Raw genomic sequence first — 23735 nt, 5'->3', positions numbered from 1 at the left:
CAGAAAATGTTGGCCATTTTTACAATACCTGTAGAAACTCAGATTATGGTCAAACTTCAAAATATTTTCTGTATATTAGTCCATCTTTTTTGTTTGCTGTTTAAGTCCATATCAAAATATTCTGAATTGATGCAATTATTTAAGCCCACCACCCATAAATTGTGATTCATATGCCATATTTTTCAGACTATAAAACCCACCTAGATTTCGAAGAGGAAAACAAGAAAAAAATTGTGGCCTCCCAGGAGCACTCTGTAGGCCTCCCAAACCTTCTGCACATCCTGTTTTTGTGAAAAATGGGCCCATTTTCACAAAAAACGGGCCAGTTTTTGGCCTTCCAAACCCTCCACGCTGACAATTATTGTAGAGTTTATTCTCTTTTTCTTAGCGTGTACCAGCAGGGATGGCAGTTTGGAAACAGATTAAGCTTTGTATCTCCTAGTCACCCTCATTGTATTCCTCCTGCTCTTGACATGATTTGAAGCAGCGGTGTGTTTTCTTGATATTCTTTTCCATTAGTGTGTGTTTTGCTATAGGCTGCTTAACACTCATCTCAAACAGTCTTTGCAAGGTTAAAGGAATGTAGCTTGGTAACAAGTTTGTGTCATTTTAAATATATACCTCCTAGTAAATAAGAAGGAGTCTAACAATCAATCCCTTTTAGTGTGTTATATGTTTCACCTGACAACTAAACCCCTATTGATTAGCCATTACTTTGTTAGATAATCCTGTGTCATTGAAGCCACTGTAAAAATTAAACTCTTTAAAATGTTTTACCCTAGCAGCAGTGTGAAATTGAAAACTTGTTCAGAATTATAGCAAGCTTTCACCAAAAGCGTAGTTTTCAACAAACTGGTTTATGCTTGCATTCTTTATATGCAATATAAAACTGTATTAAAGGCTATCTACCTCTGGCACAGAATCAGGCAAGCATTTCAGACACTGTTTCTCATGGCCCAGAAACGGGTTTCTCTTGGTGTTTGGGGAGGAGGTATTTGGACAATTCAGCTTCTGAGCCTGAAAGTCAAAGAATTATATAGTAAATTATATAGTCTGCAGTAATATATATAGTAAATTATATAGTCCGCAGTGTAGTTTCCTACAGTATATCTAGATCTGAATCCATGCTGGAAAGGATCTTGATAATCTAGGATCCCTTATAATTGGAGTTTTGTCATCTTCTCTAAAAAATTTCCTGAAATTTTTAGAGAAGATGTTCTCTAAAAATTCCTTTTCCTGAAAAAGAATATTAGAGACAGGGAGAAAGTTGTCAAAAACAGTGACACCAAAAACTGGCTTCTTTAAGAGAGGGAGCATTACTTTTTCCCTTAAATTGTCATTCAAAATCTCCCAAACATAACACCACCACCCTGAAATGCCCAAAGAAGCCAGGACGGACAGAAATCTAGTTCACAGGTAACAGAGTTTGTGCTGCTGAGAATACATGCTAAAGGAAAAATGGGAAATCAAATAAGACCCCCAAATTCAAATATTATTTTAAAATGTGTGTTTGCATGCTTGCCTTTTAAGTGTTGACTCCTGGCAATTGTTTGGACAAATCCCTGCAATTTTCTTAGCATGGTTCTTTGGATTGGTTTGCCATTGCCTCCTTCCTAGGGTTTAGAGAGACTTACTGGCCCAAGGTTGCCCAGCTGGCTTCAAGACTAGAACTCACACTCTCCCTAATGTCCAACCTGATGTGTTAACCACTACACCAAACTGGCTCTTGCAGATAAAAGTATCTTGGTAAAATAAAATAAAAATGACAGTCCATATTGACTCTCAAATATCAATCCAAAATTGAATATTTGTTATTTTGTAGCTCATCAAAGAAACTATTTTTACTATTAATGGGCACATAGAAAACATTGGTCTAATGCAAAGGTAGACTATTTATTTTATTGTTTGAAATACAAGTTGTTGTTTCTCATTAACACTCCATTCTGCATTTTGTGAACAAATCCAAAGCAGTGTGAAAAAATGTAATATTGCCTGCATGACAGAAAGAGTTTTAGATTTCTCAAGCTTTACCCTTCGGGTAATCCCCTAGATCAAGAAAGCAGTTGTTCAAGCCTCTCAAAGATCATTAATAAGGAGAAGCAGAAATAATTTGTGTAGCAAACTATTGTGGGATGACTTTCTATGGATTGCACACTTAGTTTCTCACTTTTGGATGTTCAGTAGACAGATTCTCTTTGTAGATGCTGGGTTTTGCTGCTTTGAATGAAAGGTGATTTTTCTCTTTTATTTTTCCTTACATACATGATTATTGGCTTTATTTTTCTGTAACTAACTGGCTTAATATTTTTAAATGAAAAGATGTGTTCAAAGTAAGTAAATAATAGGGAAGGAGCATCTAAATGAAAACGCAGAATGTCTTCTTCCATCTTTGTTTTCAGTGAACATTGAAGATACATGTGTTTTGGTTAATGGAAAGTATTCGTGCCTCAAACAAAGAAACAAAAATAAAGTCTGGGTCTATCTTTAAACCCCTCCTTAAAGAAAATTTGGGGAAGATCTCGAGAATTTGGGGCTATAAAATTTATCACTATCACCCCTCTGATGAAACAGTTGTTCAAACAAATACAGCATCGTGCCAAAAAGATGTTGCCTTTTAAATATCTTTAAAAATTCTGTTTTTTTAAAGCCAAGATAACAACAGACTTAAGAACCTTATTTTAATATTGGATACTGTTTGCTTCATCAATAAACTACTCATTTTATATTATTTATTTATATCCCCCCTTTGTCTTTACAAAGAATTGAAGTTAGTGAACATGTCCAACACACCTTTCTTTTCCTATTTGTGACCATATAATTTGTATGAACACATTTTGTGTTCTGTGTTCAGACTCATTGTCCATAATCATAGACCTCACTCATTAGAACACCAGTCCTGTATCATGCGCAGTGCAATGTCCTTGTTAAATATATGAATATAATACAGGAGGTCTTTATTGAAGAACCATTTGTTCATTCAAAGTTATCACAGTGCTGAACAAGGGGGATTTAGTGTCAGTGCAATGGCAGCTCATGACCATAATTCTGGTGCTTGGCAACTGGCTCACAATTATGACATTGCAGCATCCTGCAGTAATGTTCTCACCATTTGCAAACTTAACTGCCAACTTCTGATAAACAAAGTCATTGGGAAATTAGCAGAAAATCAGAAACAGCAATCATGTGACACTGGGATATTATGACTGTGCAGGATTCACCTAAAAGTGGCAGCTGGGACTGCCAAAACAGCTATTGTAAATTGCCATGATCACATGACATCTCACTTTACGACTGTGGCTCTGCTTAGCCACAGAGTTCTCATGTTTCAATTACCACTGTGAGTAAGCCGAAGTATATTTTGGCATCAGATATGTTTAAAAGGCGAGCATAGTTGTGCCATTATTAGAATGCGGTATTGCAGGTTAATTCTGCCTACAGCCAGGAGTTCGATCCTGACCTGCTCAGTTAACTCAGTCTTCCACCCTTCCAAGATTGCTAAAAGGACCCAGATTGTTGGGGGCAATATACTGTGCTGACATTGTAAGCCACTCAGATAGTGCTGTAAAACACTATGGAGCAGTATATCAGTGCTATTGTGATTGCTGTTAAGATAAAATAGCAATGCTTTTGCAGTAGATTTTGTCTACTGAATACATACCTGTTAGGAATCCCCAGATCTGCAGGAGGTTAATGGACTCTTGATCGCAGGGGTACATGGGAGAGGGGGAAAGGGAGGAGTATGCTATATGTAAATGTTCTTTTACATACCTTTACATATGTATTTTCAATTTTTATTGTCTCAAGTAAATGCAGGATTTTGGTGATCACAAAATTAGCATTTATTTGTTTCTCTTATATCCTGACTTTCTTCAGGAAGTCAAGATGATATACAAAGGAGAGACTCCTCCAATTTTTTCCCAGCAACTGAGAGACCATGACCCAATATCATCACTGATATTTCATACTTGAGGATTGATATGAATTTTGTTTAAGATCTTAAACAATGTTCCAGTTAAATTCTTTAATCACTAAATCACAGTATTTCAGCTTTTCTTCTGAGTTTTTAACTGAAAACCAATTTGCAAATAATATTATCTGATATTTTATGGTAAGGCCCTTTTAGGAATACAGATTTTTTTTAAAGAAATAGATTCTTACTATGTTGTATCTCTATTTTTATCACTTTTTTTTCCTCTCTTCACAGGCCTATAACAGCTGTACCAGACTTTGCTTAAACCAAGACACGGTCTGCTTAGGTACTACAATGAAGACTGAAAGCTGTGTGGCCAAAGTAAGTAAAACTTTGACTGTGTACCCTTGTGGGCATTTGGCATCCTATCTATAATCCCTTGGCTTTTCAGAAAGCTGAAAAATAAAGAGATTAAAAGCCAAAATGTATTTTAAATATTTTGTAGTCTAGTAGTTTAACAAAATATATCCTAGATGTTCTATTTAATACATTTTAGCATGGGTCATATTTTTATATGTTGGTTTGATTTATTTTTCTCCTACCTTCTTGTAAAGAAAGTACCCATGTTTGATTTAAATAGGTAACCCAAGAATCTAAATGCCTCTATCATCTATTTTCTAAAGTAAAGTTTATATAGAAGTCTAAATGGTGAGCATGTGATACTCTCCTACCCCCTCTGCTGGCCACCATTATATAATAAAAACTCAGATTTACTTGTATTCCCTCCCCTTTGGAGACTCCTGTTAACAAGATAGAGGGGAAGTCAGAAGAACTTAAAATTGCCATATAATGGTAAATGGGTAATGTGTCTTTTTATATTTCCACTTCAGAAGAACTATTCTTAGACAAAATGTGTATCTTGTCTTAGCTTTCCCTCTAACCAAATATGACTGTTTTAAAATAAGAACTAGGTCTGAGAAATTGTGAATGACTGGAATGTGGGTGCACTTTCTCCTTACTTAAGCTTCATGTTTTCATTAGAAGAAAGTTCAGGGTAGTCCTGTAAGATTCAGTGCATACAGCTGTAGGTTAGCATTTATGGATGCTCCAACCACAAGGTAATTTTTGATAGGAAAATAAGCACCTTATTACCATATTTTTTGCACTATAAGACACTCCAGACCATAAGAAGCACCTAGCTTTTGGGGAGGAAAACAAGAAAAAAAAATCTGCCTCTGCCTCCCAGCAATTTGCCTCCTTGCAGCCTAGTCAGCTTCAGCACAGCCTTATTTAGCACGAGCAGCTGATTGGCAGTTGAATCGGCCTCCCAGAACTGACGATCAGCTGTTCCAGGGTGCGGGGATCACCGCCACCCATCGCCACTGTTGCTGCCCACAGCTGCTGCATATTGCCACCTCTGTGCGCCCCATTTTGGGCCTCCACATGCCCCGTTTTTGCCCCGTTCCAGGCGACAATAGGCGGCGACAGCAATCCCCACCATCTGGAACGGGCCGAAAACAGGACACACGGAGGCTGAAAACGAGGCATGTGGAGGCTGAAAATGGCCGAAGGGTAGGGGCCAGCAGGTGGGCGGGGCTTCAGCAACATTCACTTTATAAGACGCACAGACATTTCTATCCACTTTTTGGGTGGAAAAAAAGTACGTCTTATAGTGTGAAAAATATGGTAAGTAGAATTTATTTTTGTAATATATATCTTCCACAATGAGCATGTTAAATCTGTATAAACTTCATAGCCAAGATCTCTTAAACATAACTGGAAAAGGTAGTCCTTGTTTCCAGCATCCTCATTATCCATAGTTTCACTTATCTACAGTTGGTAATTACATGATCAGGCTCTATCTGAGCATTAGAGAAATGATTCCATCTTCTACAAATGGGGATTCTTGTAATTACCACAGTATTACACTCTGCTTGAAAATTCCCTCTAAAAATTTGGTTTGAGTTTCACCCTGGGAGTATGAGAAAGCTGGGCAATATGCAATTCGTTCAGCAGTAGGCTTTTCTGTTCAGAGCTCATTGGTTTGACCATAACTTACAAGTAGCTGGTAGAGAGACATGAGGTGATTTTTTTTTTTTTTTTGCAGCACATGAAGGTGTGCTTACAGAAATTAGACCTCTGTTTATTCTTCCTAGAATCTTTGGGACAATCCATGAGAAAAAAGCCAATGATAACAAAAAATAATTAGTAAGCCCTGTTGTCAAATTAAAGATATATTCTTTTCTAGCACTGTATCACTAAGATTTTTATAGTTGACTGCATGTTTTGTGTGTATGAATTTATTGGTTTTGCTAGATTTTGCAAGGGAATAGGTGTGTGTAACATATATGTCTCAAAACTTTTTTATTTTTAAACCAGCTGTGTTTACCATATATCTTTGAATATTAAATAAACAAATTTGCACAGTTTAGGAAATATACAGATAGACAGGGTATTTGTATTATCCTGTTAAAATGGAAACATAAAGCTTTTATATCCTCACTTTGTTCAGAAGAAGCTATTCTCTTTTATTTCCATGAATATTATCTTGTCCTTCTATGGACTCATCCATACAACTAGGTTACCACACTGTAAAAACACTCCACTTACTGTTCACTAAGGATATGTTCTCACAGTGAAGCCACAACCCCATTATCAGCCAATTGCTGAGACAGGCTGAAGTTGATAAGAGTTGTTTCTACAAGAATCAACAGTTATTCATTCTGTATTAACAGAAGACTTCTCCTGCAGACATTGTAGGAAGAGTCTTTAAAGGTCAGTTATAGTCCAATTGGACTGTTGCAGGATTACATCCTCTTGTCTTGCTGCTGGAGATTTAAAGCTTATTTTGCTGACTGCCAAAAGAACTAGACCAGGGTGTCAAACTCTATTTCATTGAGGGCCGTATCAGGATTGTGTTTGACCTCGGGTGGGTGTGGGTGTGGGTGTGGGTGTGGGTGGCCAGGGGGCATGGCCAGTTTAATGTCACTCATGTCGGAGGCACCTCCTCCTCCTCTTCCTGATGCTGGTATGAAAAGATTAACCTTATGGAAGATCCAGAAGGTTAGGTCGGCTTTGATAGATATAGAGGTGGCTATGCTTCTGCTGTAGTAACTATTTTTTTTGAAAACTCGAAATGGGGAAACCTACCACCTCTAGCTTTGTGTGTCATAGTTTTAAGAAGGCTGTGAAGAAAAGAAAAGTTCAGCAACTGAATTGGATGGAGGATTTGAAGGGAGGGAACTTCCTGGACATTTTGATGTGCTTCAGCAGTATTGCTTTCCCAGTATAGAGTTTATAATAACTGTGGAGCCCTTGTGCTCTCTGAGTTTGGTTGCAGACATTTCATTACCTAACTAGGTAACATTGTCAGTGCTAGCGACTATGTAGTTAGTGCCCTGTTTATATGCACTAGTTTATATGCTAGGATTTGGTAATTCCGTGATTACGTTATTGGTTTTTGCTTGATTGTTTGTCTGGTGTTAATTCCTGTTTCTCTGAATGTTAGTTGCTAGAGAAGATGCATTTTGGTCTTTTTGTTTCCTTCTTAGCTTTTTTAATTGCCTCTTAGCGTATGAATGTGATTTATCTCTATGTGCCTATTGATGATTGATTTGTGTAATGCAAACTTCCAGGAATTCCCTAACATTTTTGGATGTAGCTTAGTCCTAGGATGCTCAATTTTCTAATTGAAACTGTTGTTGAGTCCATCCATATGTTATGAGATTAAAGAGTTTTCATTGTGTTTTTTGACTGCTAGTTGGTGTTCATGGATGCATTCTGCTAGTCTTCTGCCTATCTGTCCTATATAGTGGCAGTCCTTACCCGGTATGTTGCATATAATAAACACCTTTTGTTATCTTGTTAGGGTTTTATAGAACAAAATAGGATGGAAACCTATTAGAGCAGGGGTGGGCAACTATGGACCTTTTACAACCTGTGGACCAACTCCCAGAATTCCTGAGCCAGCTTGGCTGTCTCAGGAATTCTGGGAGTTGAAGTCCACAGGTTGTAAAAGGGCTACAGTTGCCCACCCCTATATTAGAGGATTCACATGGCAGAGTTTCAAAGCAGAATATTTACTTAAGTTTTTGTCAAGGGAATATCACTATTAGATGATTTGAACTCCCCATAAGAAGAAAGTAGTTAGCCACTCAGGGTTCCACTTCATTTTGCCATTATTAAGCAGTGAATATGACAAGTGGAATTCTGAATCTTCACCATCACACGTTTGGGACAGTGATTGCTCATACCATTTGAATGTCACTGCTGGGGGAGAGGAAAGGACTTCCAGACATCCACCAGTCACTGCCCTGAACCTATTCTGTATTTGAAGGCAGCACCTCTATTATTCTCAGTGCTTAGAGGCGATGAAAGGTAGGTTTTGGGGCAGTCATGTTTATATTTATATCTGCATACTTAGAAAGCAAATTACCATGGCAGTGTGGTTGCGCCCTTTGACATAGAAATTCAAAACTGGCCAAAAAATGCATGACGTTAACTTTAAATAGGCATTGCAATACAGATAGTCCTCAGTTAATGACAAAACCGGAGCTGGCATTTCTATTACTAAACAATGCAGTTGTAAAACATGACATCATATGATTGCATCCCATTGCCGTTGTTAAGCAAGAATTGTGGATCCGGAAGCAAAGACCTCCTCACAACTTCTTGCCAGCTACGAACAAGCAAAGTGACTGGGGTAGCTGACAGGAAGTCCCAGGCATCTTGCAAGCATGATGATGGGCAGTTTAGGGCTGCTGCTAGATGTGGAAGGGGCCAGTCTAGCACAGTGTGAGTGTGGAAGGCTTGGGGTGGGTGCAGGAAGGTCCAATGTAAGCATTGTGGGGTTTGGGGTGGCTGCAGCATGCAGGAAGATATATCGGGGAAGCCAGCCAGGAAGATTACAAATAGGGATCACATGACTGCAGGATACTGCAACCACCATAAGTTCAAGTTGGTTGCCAAGTGTCCAGTTCTCAATCATGTGATTACAGGGATGCTGGGGTGACCAGAATTTTGAGTACCAGTCTTAAGTACCACTATTTAGCACCATTGTAACTTCAAATGGTCACTGAACAAGTGGTCATTAACCAAGGACTACCTGTATGAATATTATGATGCTATATAAGGAAGAACTAAATGGTTATGTGCCTTGTAAGAGCTCAGAAACAAACTACCATAACTTGTAAAAACTATGTCAACTTCAGATGGGTTTTAAGCTGATTTCTTATAATTGACATGTACCTACAAATTGCTAAAAAAAATATTTCAGCATATTAGGAACATAGATCACCATCAGCTATAGAATGGTACAATCAATGTGTCCAGGTATGTAAACAAGTATTCTAATAAGGTTTGTTTAACTGTTGTCTCATTTTTAGTATTTCAATCACAGATAGGTGGACACTTCTAAGGTTGGCCCAATAAATTTAGTGAGACATCTTCACAACTTTTACTTGAGTTCAAGGACAATTAAGGTATTGCTTTAATGAGGCTTATTGAGAGTCAGCCAAGCTAGCAGCTGTTCTCTTATTTTGTAAGCTCTAAGTATATACTATATGGGTATTTTGGGCAATAGAGGAGACTTTGCAATATAAGTACTTATTAATGTCTTGTCCCCTCCCATTTGGAGGTTCAAGAATATTCAAAAAGGATGTCTATGGAGATTCTCAGTCATCCAGGTCATGGTTGTCCCAAATGTGCTTTTTTCAAGAGGCAACGGGACTTTCAGAAAGTCCCGTTGCCTCTTGAAAAAAGCATCTTTGGGAGATTCAAAAAGGATGGAAAGTTCCTGGAAATGCAGGAATTCTGAGGCAGAAATAAATTTCCTTCCATAGTGGTTTGAATTTCTTTAGGCCTGAATTTATGGAAGCTCTTGCTCCCTGCTTTTTAGTCATCCTGTTCTGATTTGGGAAATTATGCTTTGTTTCAGTGGTATCCTCCTAGTTGTTTCAAAGGGGTTAGGAGATCAAGAGATAACATTCCTATCTAGATTTTTTTTTTACATGTTGTTAGACTACATGCACCATATGTAACTGCACATATAAACTCTATAGTGAGCAGTTAATTGGCTTAGGAAATAAAAAGATGTGATAGGATCATTTAGAATAGGATATATAGTATTTGAAAATTTTAAGTTTGTGAAATGCATTAGTGATCTTCGATCAAGGACCTTATTTTGCACATGAGATTTGTTGAACATCTCTATGCCTATTGGGAATTTCTTTAAAGGCATTCTGTCAATACAGTTATAGTGAAAGACCGTTTATGCATTGTGACCTTTCTATATTCAATACTATTTCTCATTGTTTTTTGTATCAGAGTTTAGTAGGCTCTGCACTTTATCCACATTAATGTTTTCTTTGTAATGATGGCTGAACACATGGCTAATGCTGCCTTCTAGGAATTGGTGCGTTTCTGTTCTGCTCAAAATTGGGGTTTGAACAGAGGAATTAAAAATCTATGTATTTTATACATCTTTCCTCTTAAAAAAGAATGTCAATAATTATTTTAGAGTGAAAATGCACATTTATTAACTGAAAATAAATCCAAAGAAGAAATATGAAATTTACTCAAGTATTCTACAACCATAAGACATAATTAATTTATTGAATATGTTCAATGTTTTTATTATCTTTGTGAGGTCAACATCACAAGAAATACTTTTCACTTTCTTAGTCACTCCTCCTTCCAGCATTTGTCAAAATTATTTAAAAATGGGTTGAAGCAAAAATATTAATATTCTTGTTCCCTTTACCCAAGTCGCATTTTTCCCAGATTTTGATAGATGACATATTTTATTTATTTCCAAAATTATATCCACAGGAAACAAGCTGTTTAAATTCAGATTATGCTGAATCAAAATAGTGCTGGTGTGAGAAGCAACGTGCTGTTTTATGAGCGTGGAGTCCCTTTTCTCATAACTGATTGATAGTAAATATTTTCCTGAAGAGTTATTGCCAGCTATGAACAGTGCAACTGTTTCACTGATGTTTTTTTTTCCTTAGTACTTGCTGTACCAGCCATTGTCTGTAATTAAGATCTACAATTCACAATGCAGACGTTTGCACTTCCTCTGGGTCTGAGCTATTTATAAGATATTTCAGCTGTTCAGAGTTTCTTTTTGAGTGTTAAACTACATTTTAACAGGCATATTTAGTCTCTGTTATACCCACACCACATACCATATGCTTTTATTTCTGTTTTGGAAGCTACTTTTTGTATGTTGGATTCATCATGAATTAAATAATGTTATATCTTGTTATTTCCACAAATTATGGTGCCTCTGGCAAGTCATTTTTTAGATAGGGCCATTTTAAATTCTGGTCATTACTGTATAGTCAATAATATTTGCACTGAATTAACAAATGAGGAATCAAACTAATGAGCTTAATAAATATTCCAATTTATATGGTTAGATATAGAGATTAGGAATCTTAAGGAATTCTGTATCCTTTGCAGGTGAAATAATTTGGTATAATTTATTTTCTATGTTAAGTATAGAAATATAAATAATGCGTTTCTTGCATATGTTTGAGAAACAAACATAATGAAAAATCTGATTCTTATGCATGTTCTAGTAGTAGCAGGTTCTTGTTGTGTTAAGACCATTGATTCCACAATCTGGATTTAAATTTCGCTTGAGCAATGTAATCACTAAATAGTAGCAGATGTGTTGTTAGAAGTTTCTTTCAGTTTTCTGTCTATAAAATGGGAAGAATAATGGTACACTTCATTGAAATGTAATGAATATTATCTTCTTGGATATAATGGAATCATATTAAAACTAGGAGTGACCATTTTAGATAACAGCCAGAGACCACAATACTGGACTTAAATAATAAGGCAAAAAAGAATTTCATAACTGAAACTCTTTTATGCTTTTGCTTAACCATTTTGGCTAAACGAAAAATTAATTTACATTCATTTGGGTCAGCACGGAAAAGCTCTTGTGTCTTTGTCCCCAGGAGGGGTAATAATGAGGAGCCAGTTCTTCATCAGGCATGTACTGCAGCATTGCCTGCTGATGCATGCCAGATCTCACACATACACACACGGATCACGTGACCACTCCAAAAGTCAAACGATCAATTCGCCTCGTTTTGGCTCTGTAGTTAATGCACAAACAGTGCGATCTGCAGGGCTGTAATTGCATTGTTAGGGCCAAGGAACAAGCCTGTGCCTTTTCAGCAGACAGCTGGCAGGGAGAGAGGCATGTTGTTAGGAAAGAGAGAGGCAAGGCAAATAAAATTACTGCTAACGCTCAGAGATCGGCAGGAGTCCTACTTGCCTAATCTTACCGGTGGGAGCAAGCGGCTGTTGTAATCCAATTATAGCAGCATAAGCAATTTGTTAGACACTCCGCATAATGTAACAATTTCCCAATAAACTCTGACTTGTAATAACGTCGGCAAGAGCCCACATAAATCTGCCCGAATGGTGGGGGCTGGAGCATTCGGCTGGGGGCTTGTAATTTGTGCCATCAGCACGTTTCTCTGACTGTGGCACGGTGCACCATTTTCCATGCAAGAATTCTGAAGAGCAAAACCTGGCTAAGGTTCTCTGAAAGGAGGCTAATATAGAGAGAAGGGCAATACAGTTTAGAGAATCCTACAGTCCCTATTTGTCCAGAATGGCAAATAAGTCAGATTGCTTTTAAAATTATTTAAAAACCAACAGCAAAAAGACGGAGCACTTTCTTGTTTCTTTAAAATTAGGGAATAATGGCTGACAAGACAGTTTACTATATTCTTCTTAAGGCATTTAAAATATAATAGAGCCCTTCATAAGTAAGCCAACAAGCCAAGATGGACAAAGGACATGAATTTTCTAATTCTTTTCTTTAGTTGTCTTAACTATGCATTGATCCATCAATGGAACTGTTAATGTTTCATTTTCTCGTTAGATTTCACTTTTTAGCTCAATATTGTGCATCCCTGCTGTTCTTCCCAGGCCTCTGAATAGCTAATTGAATTTAGTTATTTGTGTACTATTTGTCTGCTATGTCCTGTTTGGTTTGTTACAATAAGGACAAGGCTGTTACTAAAATTGGCGTGCTTGGCATGCACATTTTTTTTTTCTTTGCTTGAGCACCCATATTTGTTGGCTGTGGATACATCAACCAAACTCTGGTTTCAAAAGAATTTTCAGAGTACAAGCGAAAATGTTATCAGGAGGAAAAAAAAACATTTTCTGCTCTAACTTCTGAGGATTCCTTTGAATAGGATAGCATGGTACCTTCTTTGAAAGAAGGTCCAGGTTGCTCCTTTCTTAATCAGAAATCCTTTGGGTATTCAGACAAAATACTGGACCTTGGGAGCACTTTGAGAAAACATCAGACAATTATTAATATTTCTTATGTCTTCTCTGGTGCTCAGAAACTGCTTTGGTAGGTATTGATTATATCAGTTTTGTTTTATTTTTGTTTTTGTTTTTGCTGTTGGTTATTCAATTTAAAGGAACAGTTGAGTGAATCCTTAAACAAAAAGGCTTACAGCCCTCAGGTTTGGTACAGATTGACATCTAGATGCAGGCTGAACTGAAACATTTTCATTGTTCCTAGTCAGCTGTACATATCATAATGCCAATTAACTATGTCAGAGCAGCAATTTTTCTACTGCTCCTTGAATTAGCGTAATAAATGTTTTCTTTCAACTAAAGACACTCTATTTCTGTTTGGAAAAAGGCGCTATTTTAGCTTGGTGAAGCTACACATCAATAAGCCGCAGTGTCCTAATAAAGCCACTCAGTGCCTTGGTTTAACTAATGACTGATTTTCATGGCCTTGACAGTGAGCTGTGTGCGTTATTTTCTCCTGATATTGTAAAAATAATGAGAGCAAATTAGAACAATCAGTTTACACAGATAGCTCCTGATTGGAGGCGAAAGGCAATATGGCAGCAGGTAATCTATCTTCGGACTCCTGTCACATTAACTTCAACCGCATGGAAAAGATCAGGCGGAGCAATCGGGGATCTTGCCCAATCGGAACACTGAAATTAATGAGAAGAGCATTGTTCTGTGATCAACCTTTTAATTAGCAAGATGGGAGACAGAGGGAATGATGACGCCTGAAGCACAGCTGCGCAATGACAGCCTTGCTTCCTGCAAAGGGGGAGGGAAAAACATGCATTGTAAATTACTCTGCTCTCAGCTTCTCGCCCAGAAGCAGTCTAGCTTTGTTTTGAACCTTTTTTAAGAGCTCTGCAAATAATGCTTGCTTCCAACTAGATTTGTGTAAACAAAGCTTTTCATAACAGTACCTCATTAATTTGTTAAAGGATAACATGCTTTGATTTTAAAAGTTTTGATATATTTCCTAGTTGGAGATATAATTATTTTGCTTAACCTGGCTTTTGTGCTCCTTTTGCTTTACAGTAGTTTATAGTAAGAGAGGGTTGTTGTTTTTTAATCAAAAGAGTAATATGCTGTGTGACAGCTTGAGAAGTGTAAGTGAAATTTGGTATTGGCATTTGGCAAGTCCATCCTTCTGTTCATTTTATCTTTCCATGCTACCAGTATTTATGTAGTAACTTCCTGTCCCAAAATCTCATTTAGGAGTTACACTGTAAAACAAAAAAAAATGGATGCAGTGAAAAAGGGAGAGAAATTCAGACACATTTAATATATCAGGAATTTGAAATAATACTAATCAAAATTATCTCTGTCATTAATCTTTGATAATGGGTCATTTAAATATTCTCCTGGAACATACTTTTTCAAACACATGATTGTTTTTGTTTTATTTCTACTAACTATACCACATTCTTGCTCTAAACTGGAATTTCAATCATACAAAGCAGTGCCTAATATTTTAAAACTGGAATCTTTGTTAATTGTGGACATTGAACTGAATCATTAGAGAACATACTAAATGTACTAATTGTGGAAATACTAAATTAAACATGTAACTGGAATGTATCCTTCAGAAATATATTAGTTACCTAGTTACTTGGACAAAATATTGTGAGAAATAATTGCTAAATTTGGTTTATGAAATTATGCCTCTTTAAAAGACTCTTTAAAAATACAAAAATATTCTTAAGGTTGCCCAGTAGAAACCAACCTCATACAGACAGCTGATTTTTCAGCTGCTTCTCTATGGATAATTTTCTTTTAACTTTATAATATCTTGGGTGTTTGAGAGAAAGATTCTTAACTGTAATCAAAAAGATATTTGATTATTATTCACAAAAAAATTATTTGGATGAAGCCTTAGTTCTTTTAACTCATGACATATTGAAGTTGCATTTGGGATTCCTAAGATAATAGGTTTATACGGTCATTATTCATCATGTGAGTTCTTTATGATGAAGGGAATTATTTACGGTTTCAAGGATTAGAGCTGGACTGTTCTTTTTTCAAGTTTTTAAAGGCTTTTTTAAAACAAAAAATAAAAAACGCCCTGTCATTTGATCCAGTCTGGTGGATGATTATTCTTTGAAAAACTTATAGTATAGTTGTTGCATTTGTATATCATATTTGTGAGGCGGTGAAAAATCTCTAGAAAAAAATTATTTCTAAGGGAAATCATTTATTTATTTATTTTTGTTAGTAAGTACAGTACATTAAGACAAAGAAGTATTTCTCTATCTTTGAGAATTTCTTTGCAGATTTTGTTTGCAATGCATACAAAAGTGCGGGCCTGGATGGGGAGAAACAGGCTCCGACTCAACCCTTCCAAGACCGAGTGGCTGTGGCTTCCGGCGTCCCGATATAGCCAGCTGGTGCCATCGCTGGCTATTGGGGGCGAATCCCTCGCCCCCACGGAAAGGGCTCGCAACTTGGGCGTCCTCCTGGATGCACGGCTGTCTTTAGAAGACCATTTGACAGCCGTGGCCAGGGGGGCTTTTTATCAGGTTCGCCTGATATGCCAGTTGCGCCCCTTTCTAGATCGGGACTCCCTACGCATGGTCACTCAGGCACTTGTCACCTCCCACCTGGACTACTGCAACGCTCTCTACATGGGGCTCCCCCTGGGGTGCACCGGGAGGCTCCAGTTGGTCCAGAATGCGGCCGTGCGGGGGATTATGGGAGCGACGGGGCGCTCCCATGTGACACCTCTCCTGCGCGAGCTGCACTGGCTCCCGGTGGTCTTCCGGGTGCGCTTCAAGGTGTTGGTGACCACCTTTAAAGCGCTCCATGGCTTAGGGCCGGGGTATCTACGAGACCGCCTTCTGCCACCAATTGCCTCCCACCGGCCAGTACGCTCACACAGAGTGGGCCTCCTCAGGGTGCTGTCCGCCAGACAGTGTCGGCTGGCGACCCCCAGGGGGAGAGCCTTCTCTGTGGCGGCGCCCGCCCTCTGGAACAACCTCCCCCCAGAGATACGTATAATATCAGACCTCCGGATTTTTCGTTGGGCCCTGAAAACTTATTTATTTCAACTAGCCAGGCTGGCTTGATCCCACAGTTTTGGGTTAAATTTTAATTGATTTTAAACTGGGTTTGTTTTAAATTTGCGGCCAAAAATATTTAATTATTTTAAAATGTTTTTAAATTTTGTATGTTTGTTTTTATTTTGGCTGTTCACCGCCCTGAGTCCTATTGGAGAAGGGTGGTATACAAATTGAAACAAATAAATAAATAAAATAAAATAAATATAAAAATCTTGCTCACTACAATTTAAGTTTAAAAAAATAAATTCTTTTTCTTCTCAAAAGACTTATTTCTCCCTGTGATTACCAAAGAGGATGTGTTTGATTCATGTGACTCTGCTGTTTTGATTTAGTTTATTAAAACTTTCTGCCTTTTATAACTTTCTGCTAACTATGTCCTATTTAACAGCTTAATTCAGCAATTTCCAGTTTCGGAGGAGGGCAGTGAACACATTTGGAATTTTAAAACATGCTCTGAACAGTTTCACGAAGTGGCTACCCATTTAGCGCACTTTCAAATTGCAACCCCCTACCATATTTATTTTCAAATAATGCTTTGAAGATACATGTGGGCCAGAATAATGATTATACTTTGAAGACAATGCTTTATTTTGCCAAATGCTATTATTCCTCTTATTTATTTTTTCAAATATTAAATGAAATATGGAATGAAGCTTGTTGGGAACAAAACTGAATCTAGAGGTACCACATTCAGGGGTCGTGGTTGACATTTTCCCCCCTCTAAGTTTTCCTTGGTCAATAGAAATTTGTGAATTAATGTTTTCTCCAGTTTCTAGCTGCTATTAATTTGTTCTGCAATTTCAAATCAAGAAATTCAAATTTTTAAATGGATTGCTTAACAGCTCTGTATTACTTAAAGTTAATATTTATGAATGGCTGAGCTCTAATTTTAGTATAAACTGCCCTACATAGCAACATAGCATCCTACTAAAAACAAATTGTGTGCTTGTATTGTTTGGTATAACAAAGATTTTCCTCTACGTACGGTCTGTCATTTAAAGACAGATGTCTCACCACTTTAAAGTGAATGCTGAACAGCTGCTTTGCAACTTTCATAATGAAGAGATAATCTTAGCAGCATTTTTATTTTGATCCATCCATGAGAGCAGTATTTCCTAAATTTTCATGGGAAACCATAATGTCAAATCATCAAACTAAAATTTCTGTGGTATTATATATTGTTCTCTTTCTCACCTAATTTGGGACCACTGGTCAGTTAAGATACATGGCATGTCTATTATGCATGGTGCCATACCCTAAATAAAAAAATACGGTTAGAACATAAAACTTACAAATTGGCCCAATTCTTAAAATATTCTACAAATTTCTAAACTAGTAAAGCAAAAGTAAAGAAGAAACGTCACTTTCTTTAAAATACATCTTACAAAAATATCTTCTAAAATTACTTTTAATTTCATTCATTTTCAACATGCAATTATGGAGGCTGTGCATCTTAAAAGATTCTTTCACAACAGTAGGCGGTCTTGGTACTTCAACATATACGCACTATAGGGTGAGTTTAGCAGTTTCATTTCTTAATTTCTTGCTTTTGTAGGTTTGAATCAGCCACATAGTATGTTAATAAAGAGTAAGAAAGGAGTTCAATTTATACTGGTCATTAAGGATCCCTTGGTGCTTATCGCAAGAGTGAGGTTATTAACCCTGATGTTCTTCTGGCCAAATTCAGCTGTGATGATTACATTCTGAGACCTAAATTACTTTTGTAGTTTCCACTAGAGAGATTGACTTTTGCAGTTGTTCCTGGAGAGAATGACTTCTAAAATTTCTCTCTAGCAAAGTAATTGTGTCAGACCCAAGAAGTGATTGCACCTTAGTTGAAGTGGCCTTTGTTCTTGATCATTTATATGACATTTTGTTTTATAAATTATGTTTTTTACAGGATTAGACTATTAAAATTTAACCCTAGTTACTAATGCTCTCCAGCATGCTATCCAGTAAATCCATTCTTGAGAGGAAACTTCAGACCCTAATTCATTTTATTTTATGTATTTCTGCCAAAAATGGCCCTAATAAAGGTGAGACAGACAGCAGGAACAATCCTTAAAACCTGGTGAGACTCAGATAATAAAATGTGTCCTTTTACATTCCCAAATCATTACGGTCTATCTCAGTTATTTTCCAGCTTCGCTGCTCCGACAATCCACGCATGGGTATTCACTTCCTGTTTTGCTAGAGACTGAGTGCCAAAGTTTTTACGTTGGTCTAGCTACGCCACCTGCTCCTGCTCTTCAGTCTTTTCACTCAGTCTAGCTGAAGAGACTTGAGTTGCATTTCTCTGACTTGGTCAGTTTCCTAATTGTTTTATTTCTGTTGGTCTTTTTTGTGGACTACGACTACTACTACTACTACTACTACTACTATTATTATTTCTTTGGATTAACTGGACTTGATTGATTTGGACTTTACAGGAAGGGCTGTGCAATGTGGATTTACAGGGGCTTTACAGCAGTCCCCTCAGCTGCTGGCGGTGTTCTTAGAGTGCCTGGGGCTCCAGGCTGCTTCCACCGCCCAGGATTTTTCATCAAGCAGCTTTCCAGAGGTCTGTTCCCTTCAGGGCAGCTCCGTGTATTTCTAATTGCTGCTGCTGGTGAGATGGTTCCCTGGCTTGCCGGCACAACCGCCACCACCTCCGCAGTCCTATCCTTACAAGTGGCTTTGGAGTCACTGCCAGGAGAACAATGGCAAACTCCATGTCCAGGAACTCCGTGTTTTTGCAGATAGATTACAGTTTTAATAGTGTTAAAATCTAAACTGAATCTAAAAGTATATTCAAATGGGGTAGTTGAATTATCATCAAAAGATACTTGATACTTAAGCATGTAATCTAATATCTTTCTTCCTTTTTGGATTAATACATCTATATAGTCATTTAGGCGCTTATTACACATAGAGCCTAAATACACAGATATGTACATGTGTGTGTGTATATATGCGTGTGTGTATACGTGTGTGTGTGTGTGTGTGTGTGGTTTTTTTTTTTGTTTTTTTTTTCTTTTCTTTTCGTAGGCCTTTATGTGTATTTCTTGTTAGCCAGGTTCTTCCTACGTAAACCAAGATTTTTATGCAGCCCTAGTTCAGTGAAATCCCAATCCACTAATTAACAACATTTTAAAAAATCTTGTATAAACAAAAACAGATCTGAAGACTGGATGAGATCACAAAAGCATCACTCAAATTCCTGGCAAAACAAAATCTTTTTAACCACTTTTCTAAAAAAAATTAAAATAATCTTTGGGTGTATAGGCTGTTCCATAACACTGGGGTTGCAGCTGAGGACAGCTGTCTCTAGAACTGTGTTCTTAAGCTTATGAGGGTCAGGAATCCAATATATCCCATTTTAGAAAGACTGTGATGATGGACCAATTCTATTTGGTGAAGACATCCCCCAAAGTAACTGAGAGTCATATCATATCATATCTTTAAATGTCAATACTAATACTTTGAATTGCACTTAGAAACCTATCAGCAGTCAATGTAGCATCCACAGAACCAGTGTTACTCTACTACAGCAACTTTTTCCCACCAACAAACAGGCCAGCAGGAATTCTTCAAAGCAGCCCCAAGTAGAGTATCCTAGAAGGCTTGAGCTTTTGTCAATAGCATTCTGCTTCAAAAAGGGCTGCAGCTGGACAAAATCCCTCTTGACTACAGCCTCCACCTGCTGATCAAATAAGAAGCCAGGTACTCAGGAAGAACCCAATCACAATCCCCTTGCCTCAGGACAAGTGTTGGATGACCCTCAGAGTCAGGCTGAGATGAAAAGGGAGTATTTCAAAATACAACAGGGAACAGATCAGTATTTCAGTCTTACCTGATAAAAGCCATGGATCCTTCAATATGGAAAAGAAATGAAATCCAGACACTTCACTGAAATCCCTCCTTAAGGAATAAATGAGGGGTGAGTTTTTAAGATTCATTTTTAAATAATAAAACTCTGTGTGATCCTACTTCCTTGTACGCTTGTTGTTTAGGGTTAGGGAGTATAGCCACTTTAAGAACCAATGTAGGAGTTGAAATTGTGCTTGATTGTCTCCACCTTCAGCTCTTTCAAAGAGCCATAGGGGGGCATGGATCCAGAAATCTGTACAAAGGTAGCTTCTTTTTGTTAAATGTATACTAGTAAACTAATATATTAAATTGCTTCAATGAACTAGCATCTATTTTTCTGAACCGCTAATATTAGCATGAATTTGTTACATATTTCCAGATTTTTTTTTCATTCTTACATAGTAAACAGTCTACATTTGATAAATGAACAACTAGTGCAGAATCTTGTTTAGGAAGATGAAAACAAAGTGATTGAAGAAGTGATCCAGAAAGATCTCCTTAAATAGCCAATAGTCAACCAAATGGCAACTGGGACCCAGTTTAAATATGTGTGATATGGTTTATATTCTGGTTCACAGCCAATCGGAAAAAGTCTGATCTGCTTTCTTTAAGATCTGTAATATCTATAGACTTGTAAGAAATTGAAATTTACAATTTGTATAGAGTCCATAAAGTACTTGGGTTTATATTTTTTCAAAATATATCAGTATGTTGAACTAAATATGTCTAAATGTATAGATGTAATTTCAAGAGATTTACTCAATAACAAAAACTTCATTAAGTCTCTGGGGTAAAATTAATGTAATTAAAATGAATACTACATCAAGATTAATGTATATTTTACAAGATATTCTAATGTTAATAATTCATATCAGATACTTTACATAGATCGACAAACTAATGAGATTTTTTTTGTGACAGGGCAAATTGAAGTTGCCTTATGTTAAAGGCAGCTTTAAACAGATTTTTAACTACATCATTGAGTTTTCATTTTAACGCCTATATTTTTCTGGAATGAGAAAAATATAATGAGAAATTTTTTTATTATTATTGTTGTCCTCTTAGGGCTTCTTTAGAGAGCAAGTGTATAATGCTTTGAAATCTTGGTAAGTTTTAGTGTCCAAGAATACTAACTGGAGCTCTTCATTTTCAGCCTTGAAAGCTGCTAGACATACAGTATGTGATTCTTAGAAGATAACCAATGAACTTTTCATCCAGACCATATGATAATAGGCTAATTCAAACTTGGAGATTGCTGAGAAGATCTTTTATTGGAACGCCAAGACCAAAACTAAGGGGAAAATACCTTAAATCAGTTCATTTATATGGCTTGTTTTAAGGCTTAAGTTTGAGAGATTGTGTTCTCAATATGATTTACCATATAGCATCCACATACAGTAGATGTATATACAGTCAAAACCTATAGTGACTAAACAGTATGATCCTTGTGCTTTAGCAGTTTCAGAGATACTTCTGATTTTAGGAACCTTAAATTGTTAAATGCTTGAAGCAAAACCTACAATTCAATTTTATAAGGAATAAAAAATAGAATGAAGATCGCCCCCTACACCTCCCCACCAGTATTTATAGAGAAACGGCAGGTCCGATCACGCTTTCCTCGCACAAGCACGAAACCTAAGACACCAGTCTGAAGATGACGAGTGAGATCATCGAAACATCGCCAAGATACTCTCAATCTTACACGGGAAAAGACCTGAATACACCAAAATGTGCATACACACACACATACACACACACACACACACACACACACACACACACACACCAAGGTCTTGATAGTATATGGATCTCTTTTTCTTCATCTAGTTTGTTGTTGTTGTTGTTGCTGTTGTTATATTTAGTTTATTTTAATCAACACCAATGTAAAATCACTACTAGTGCTTCAGGTTAAGTGTTTTTTATCAGGGCAACCTGGTCTACCCAAATATGGGAAGGAGCATACTGCTTCCGCTTTCACCTTTCAGTCCCAATCCAGGAGCCTTTGTAGGCAGTCACTTTTGCAACAAACTATTTTTTGTGTTAAATTTATATTTACTGACAAAGAAGTCTCCCTTTATTTCTTTGTCTGTAAATATAAATTTAACATAAAAACAGTGCTTCAGTGTTTGTATTCCACTATTAAAAGTAATAATAAAGATATCTGTTAAGTAATGCAGATTGGGACAAACTAATCTGACTTCACATATACACTAATGAGGTTTGAACTTTCAATAAACTTTCAAGAAAACATTCCAGAGGTCGTATTGAAGAGCTCAGTTAAAGATGGTAACTCAGTGTGTGGCAACAGAGCAAAGGGCAAATTCTGTGAATGAGATTGTAAATAAAATTATCAACAGATTGAAATGTCTGTACAGTACGGTCTGCATCTTGTATATTGACTACAGTTCTAGTTGCCATACTTGGAATGCTGCCTATTGTTTTGCTTTTCACATTTGAAATATACAATACATTGGAAAAAATACAGAAGAAAAACTAAAATTATCTAGGGCATAAATACTTCTCATATGGGAAAAGGCTAGAATGTTTGAGCTAGCTTAGGAAAAAAATGAAGAAAGGATACATGGTTGTGATATAAACTGGACAGTTAGATTTCTTTGAAAATGCTAGGAGAAAAGCTTTGAAATGAGATGAGGGAAGCTTTGAAATGAGATTTAGGACAAAAGAAATTCATACAGCACATGTGGAATTCTTCATCATGAGAGAAAGAGATGGCTACTATCTTAGGTGAAACATGTTGCCTTCCCTTTGCTCAACTTCTTTCAGGGAACCTTCAAACCCTAGGTGATCAGGGGCATCCATATATTATTATTGATTATTATTTATTTTAAAATTATTTTTAATATAATCTTTGTTCACTTTATACACGGCCTAGAGTTGGTCTGATTGGGGTGGTCTACAAATTCTATTAAAAATTCTGAATCTATAAAAATATTGTTTTTGATGAACAATAATTAACTCTAAACTGGGCAAATGTACTTTCAAATATCAATAGCAGGAGAACAATGTTATCTACATTTACGATTTAAAATATTAAATGTTGAATGAAAAATAAAAGTGCCCACCTTAGGGGTTAAAAAAATAGCATCTTCAAAATTCTGTTAATAAATATTTTACTGTTAATTCTCCTGACCTCAGGATTCATGTAGATTCTTTTGATTGCCTGTGTGCTTGGACAAAATTCTCCGTTATAACAATAATTTAGAACATATAAAAATAAAAAATACAGTGTTTTCCCCAAAATAAGACCCTGTCTTATATTTTTTTGAACTCTGAAATAAGTGCTTGGCCTTATTGCCATGCGCTCAAAAGCCCGATTGGGCTTATTATCAGAGGATGTCTTATTTTGGTGGAAACAGGGTAACTCAATTAACAGTGATACCACCAACCCCCCCCCCCCCCACAAAGTTGTAAATTGAGTGAAGCTTATAATTCCTTAGTGGAGCTGACTTATATACCCTCCTTGTAATGTTTTGGTAGAAAGTAATAAACATGTTTAATTAATGCCATTGTGAAGTTTAAGATTTTGTAAAACAGAGTAAAATAAGTAAATCATA

The 23735-nt window shown here is 36.8% G+C and overlaps 1 protein-coding gene across 14 annotated transcripts in view; it reads left to right on the top strand.

Moving 5' to 3' along the window:
* Positions 1 to 23735, top strand: part of BTRC (beta-transducin repeat containing E3 ubiquitin protein ligase) — a 159924-nt gene that overhangs the window by 84100 nt on the left and 52089 nt on the right. For all 14 annotated transcript variants that reach the window (XM_034439931.3, XM_034439930.3, XM_034439936.3 and 11 more), the window contains one exon: positions 4205 to 4291. In XM_034439931.3, coding sequence (XP_034295822.1) covers positions 4205 to 4291 — 87 coding nt within the window. The remainder of the gene's footprint in view (positions 1 to 4204; positions 4292 to 23735) is intronic.

This window comes from Pantherophis guttatus, chromosome 6 (genome assembly GCF_059756535.1).
Source record: "Pantherophis guttatus breed Tessera chromosome 6, ASM5975653v1, whole genome shotgun sequence".
Classification (NCBI taxonomy): Eukaryota; Metazoa; Chordata; class Lepidosauria; order Squamata; family Colubridae; genus Pantherophis; species Pantherophis guttatus.
The sequence above is the reverse complement of the archived record's forward strand: the minus strand, read 5'-3'. Positions and strand labels throughout refer to the sequence as shown.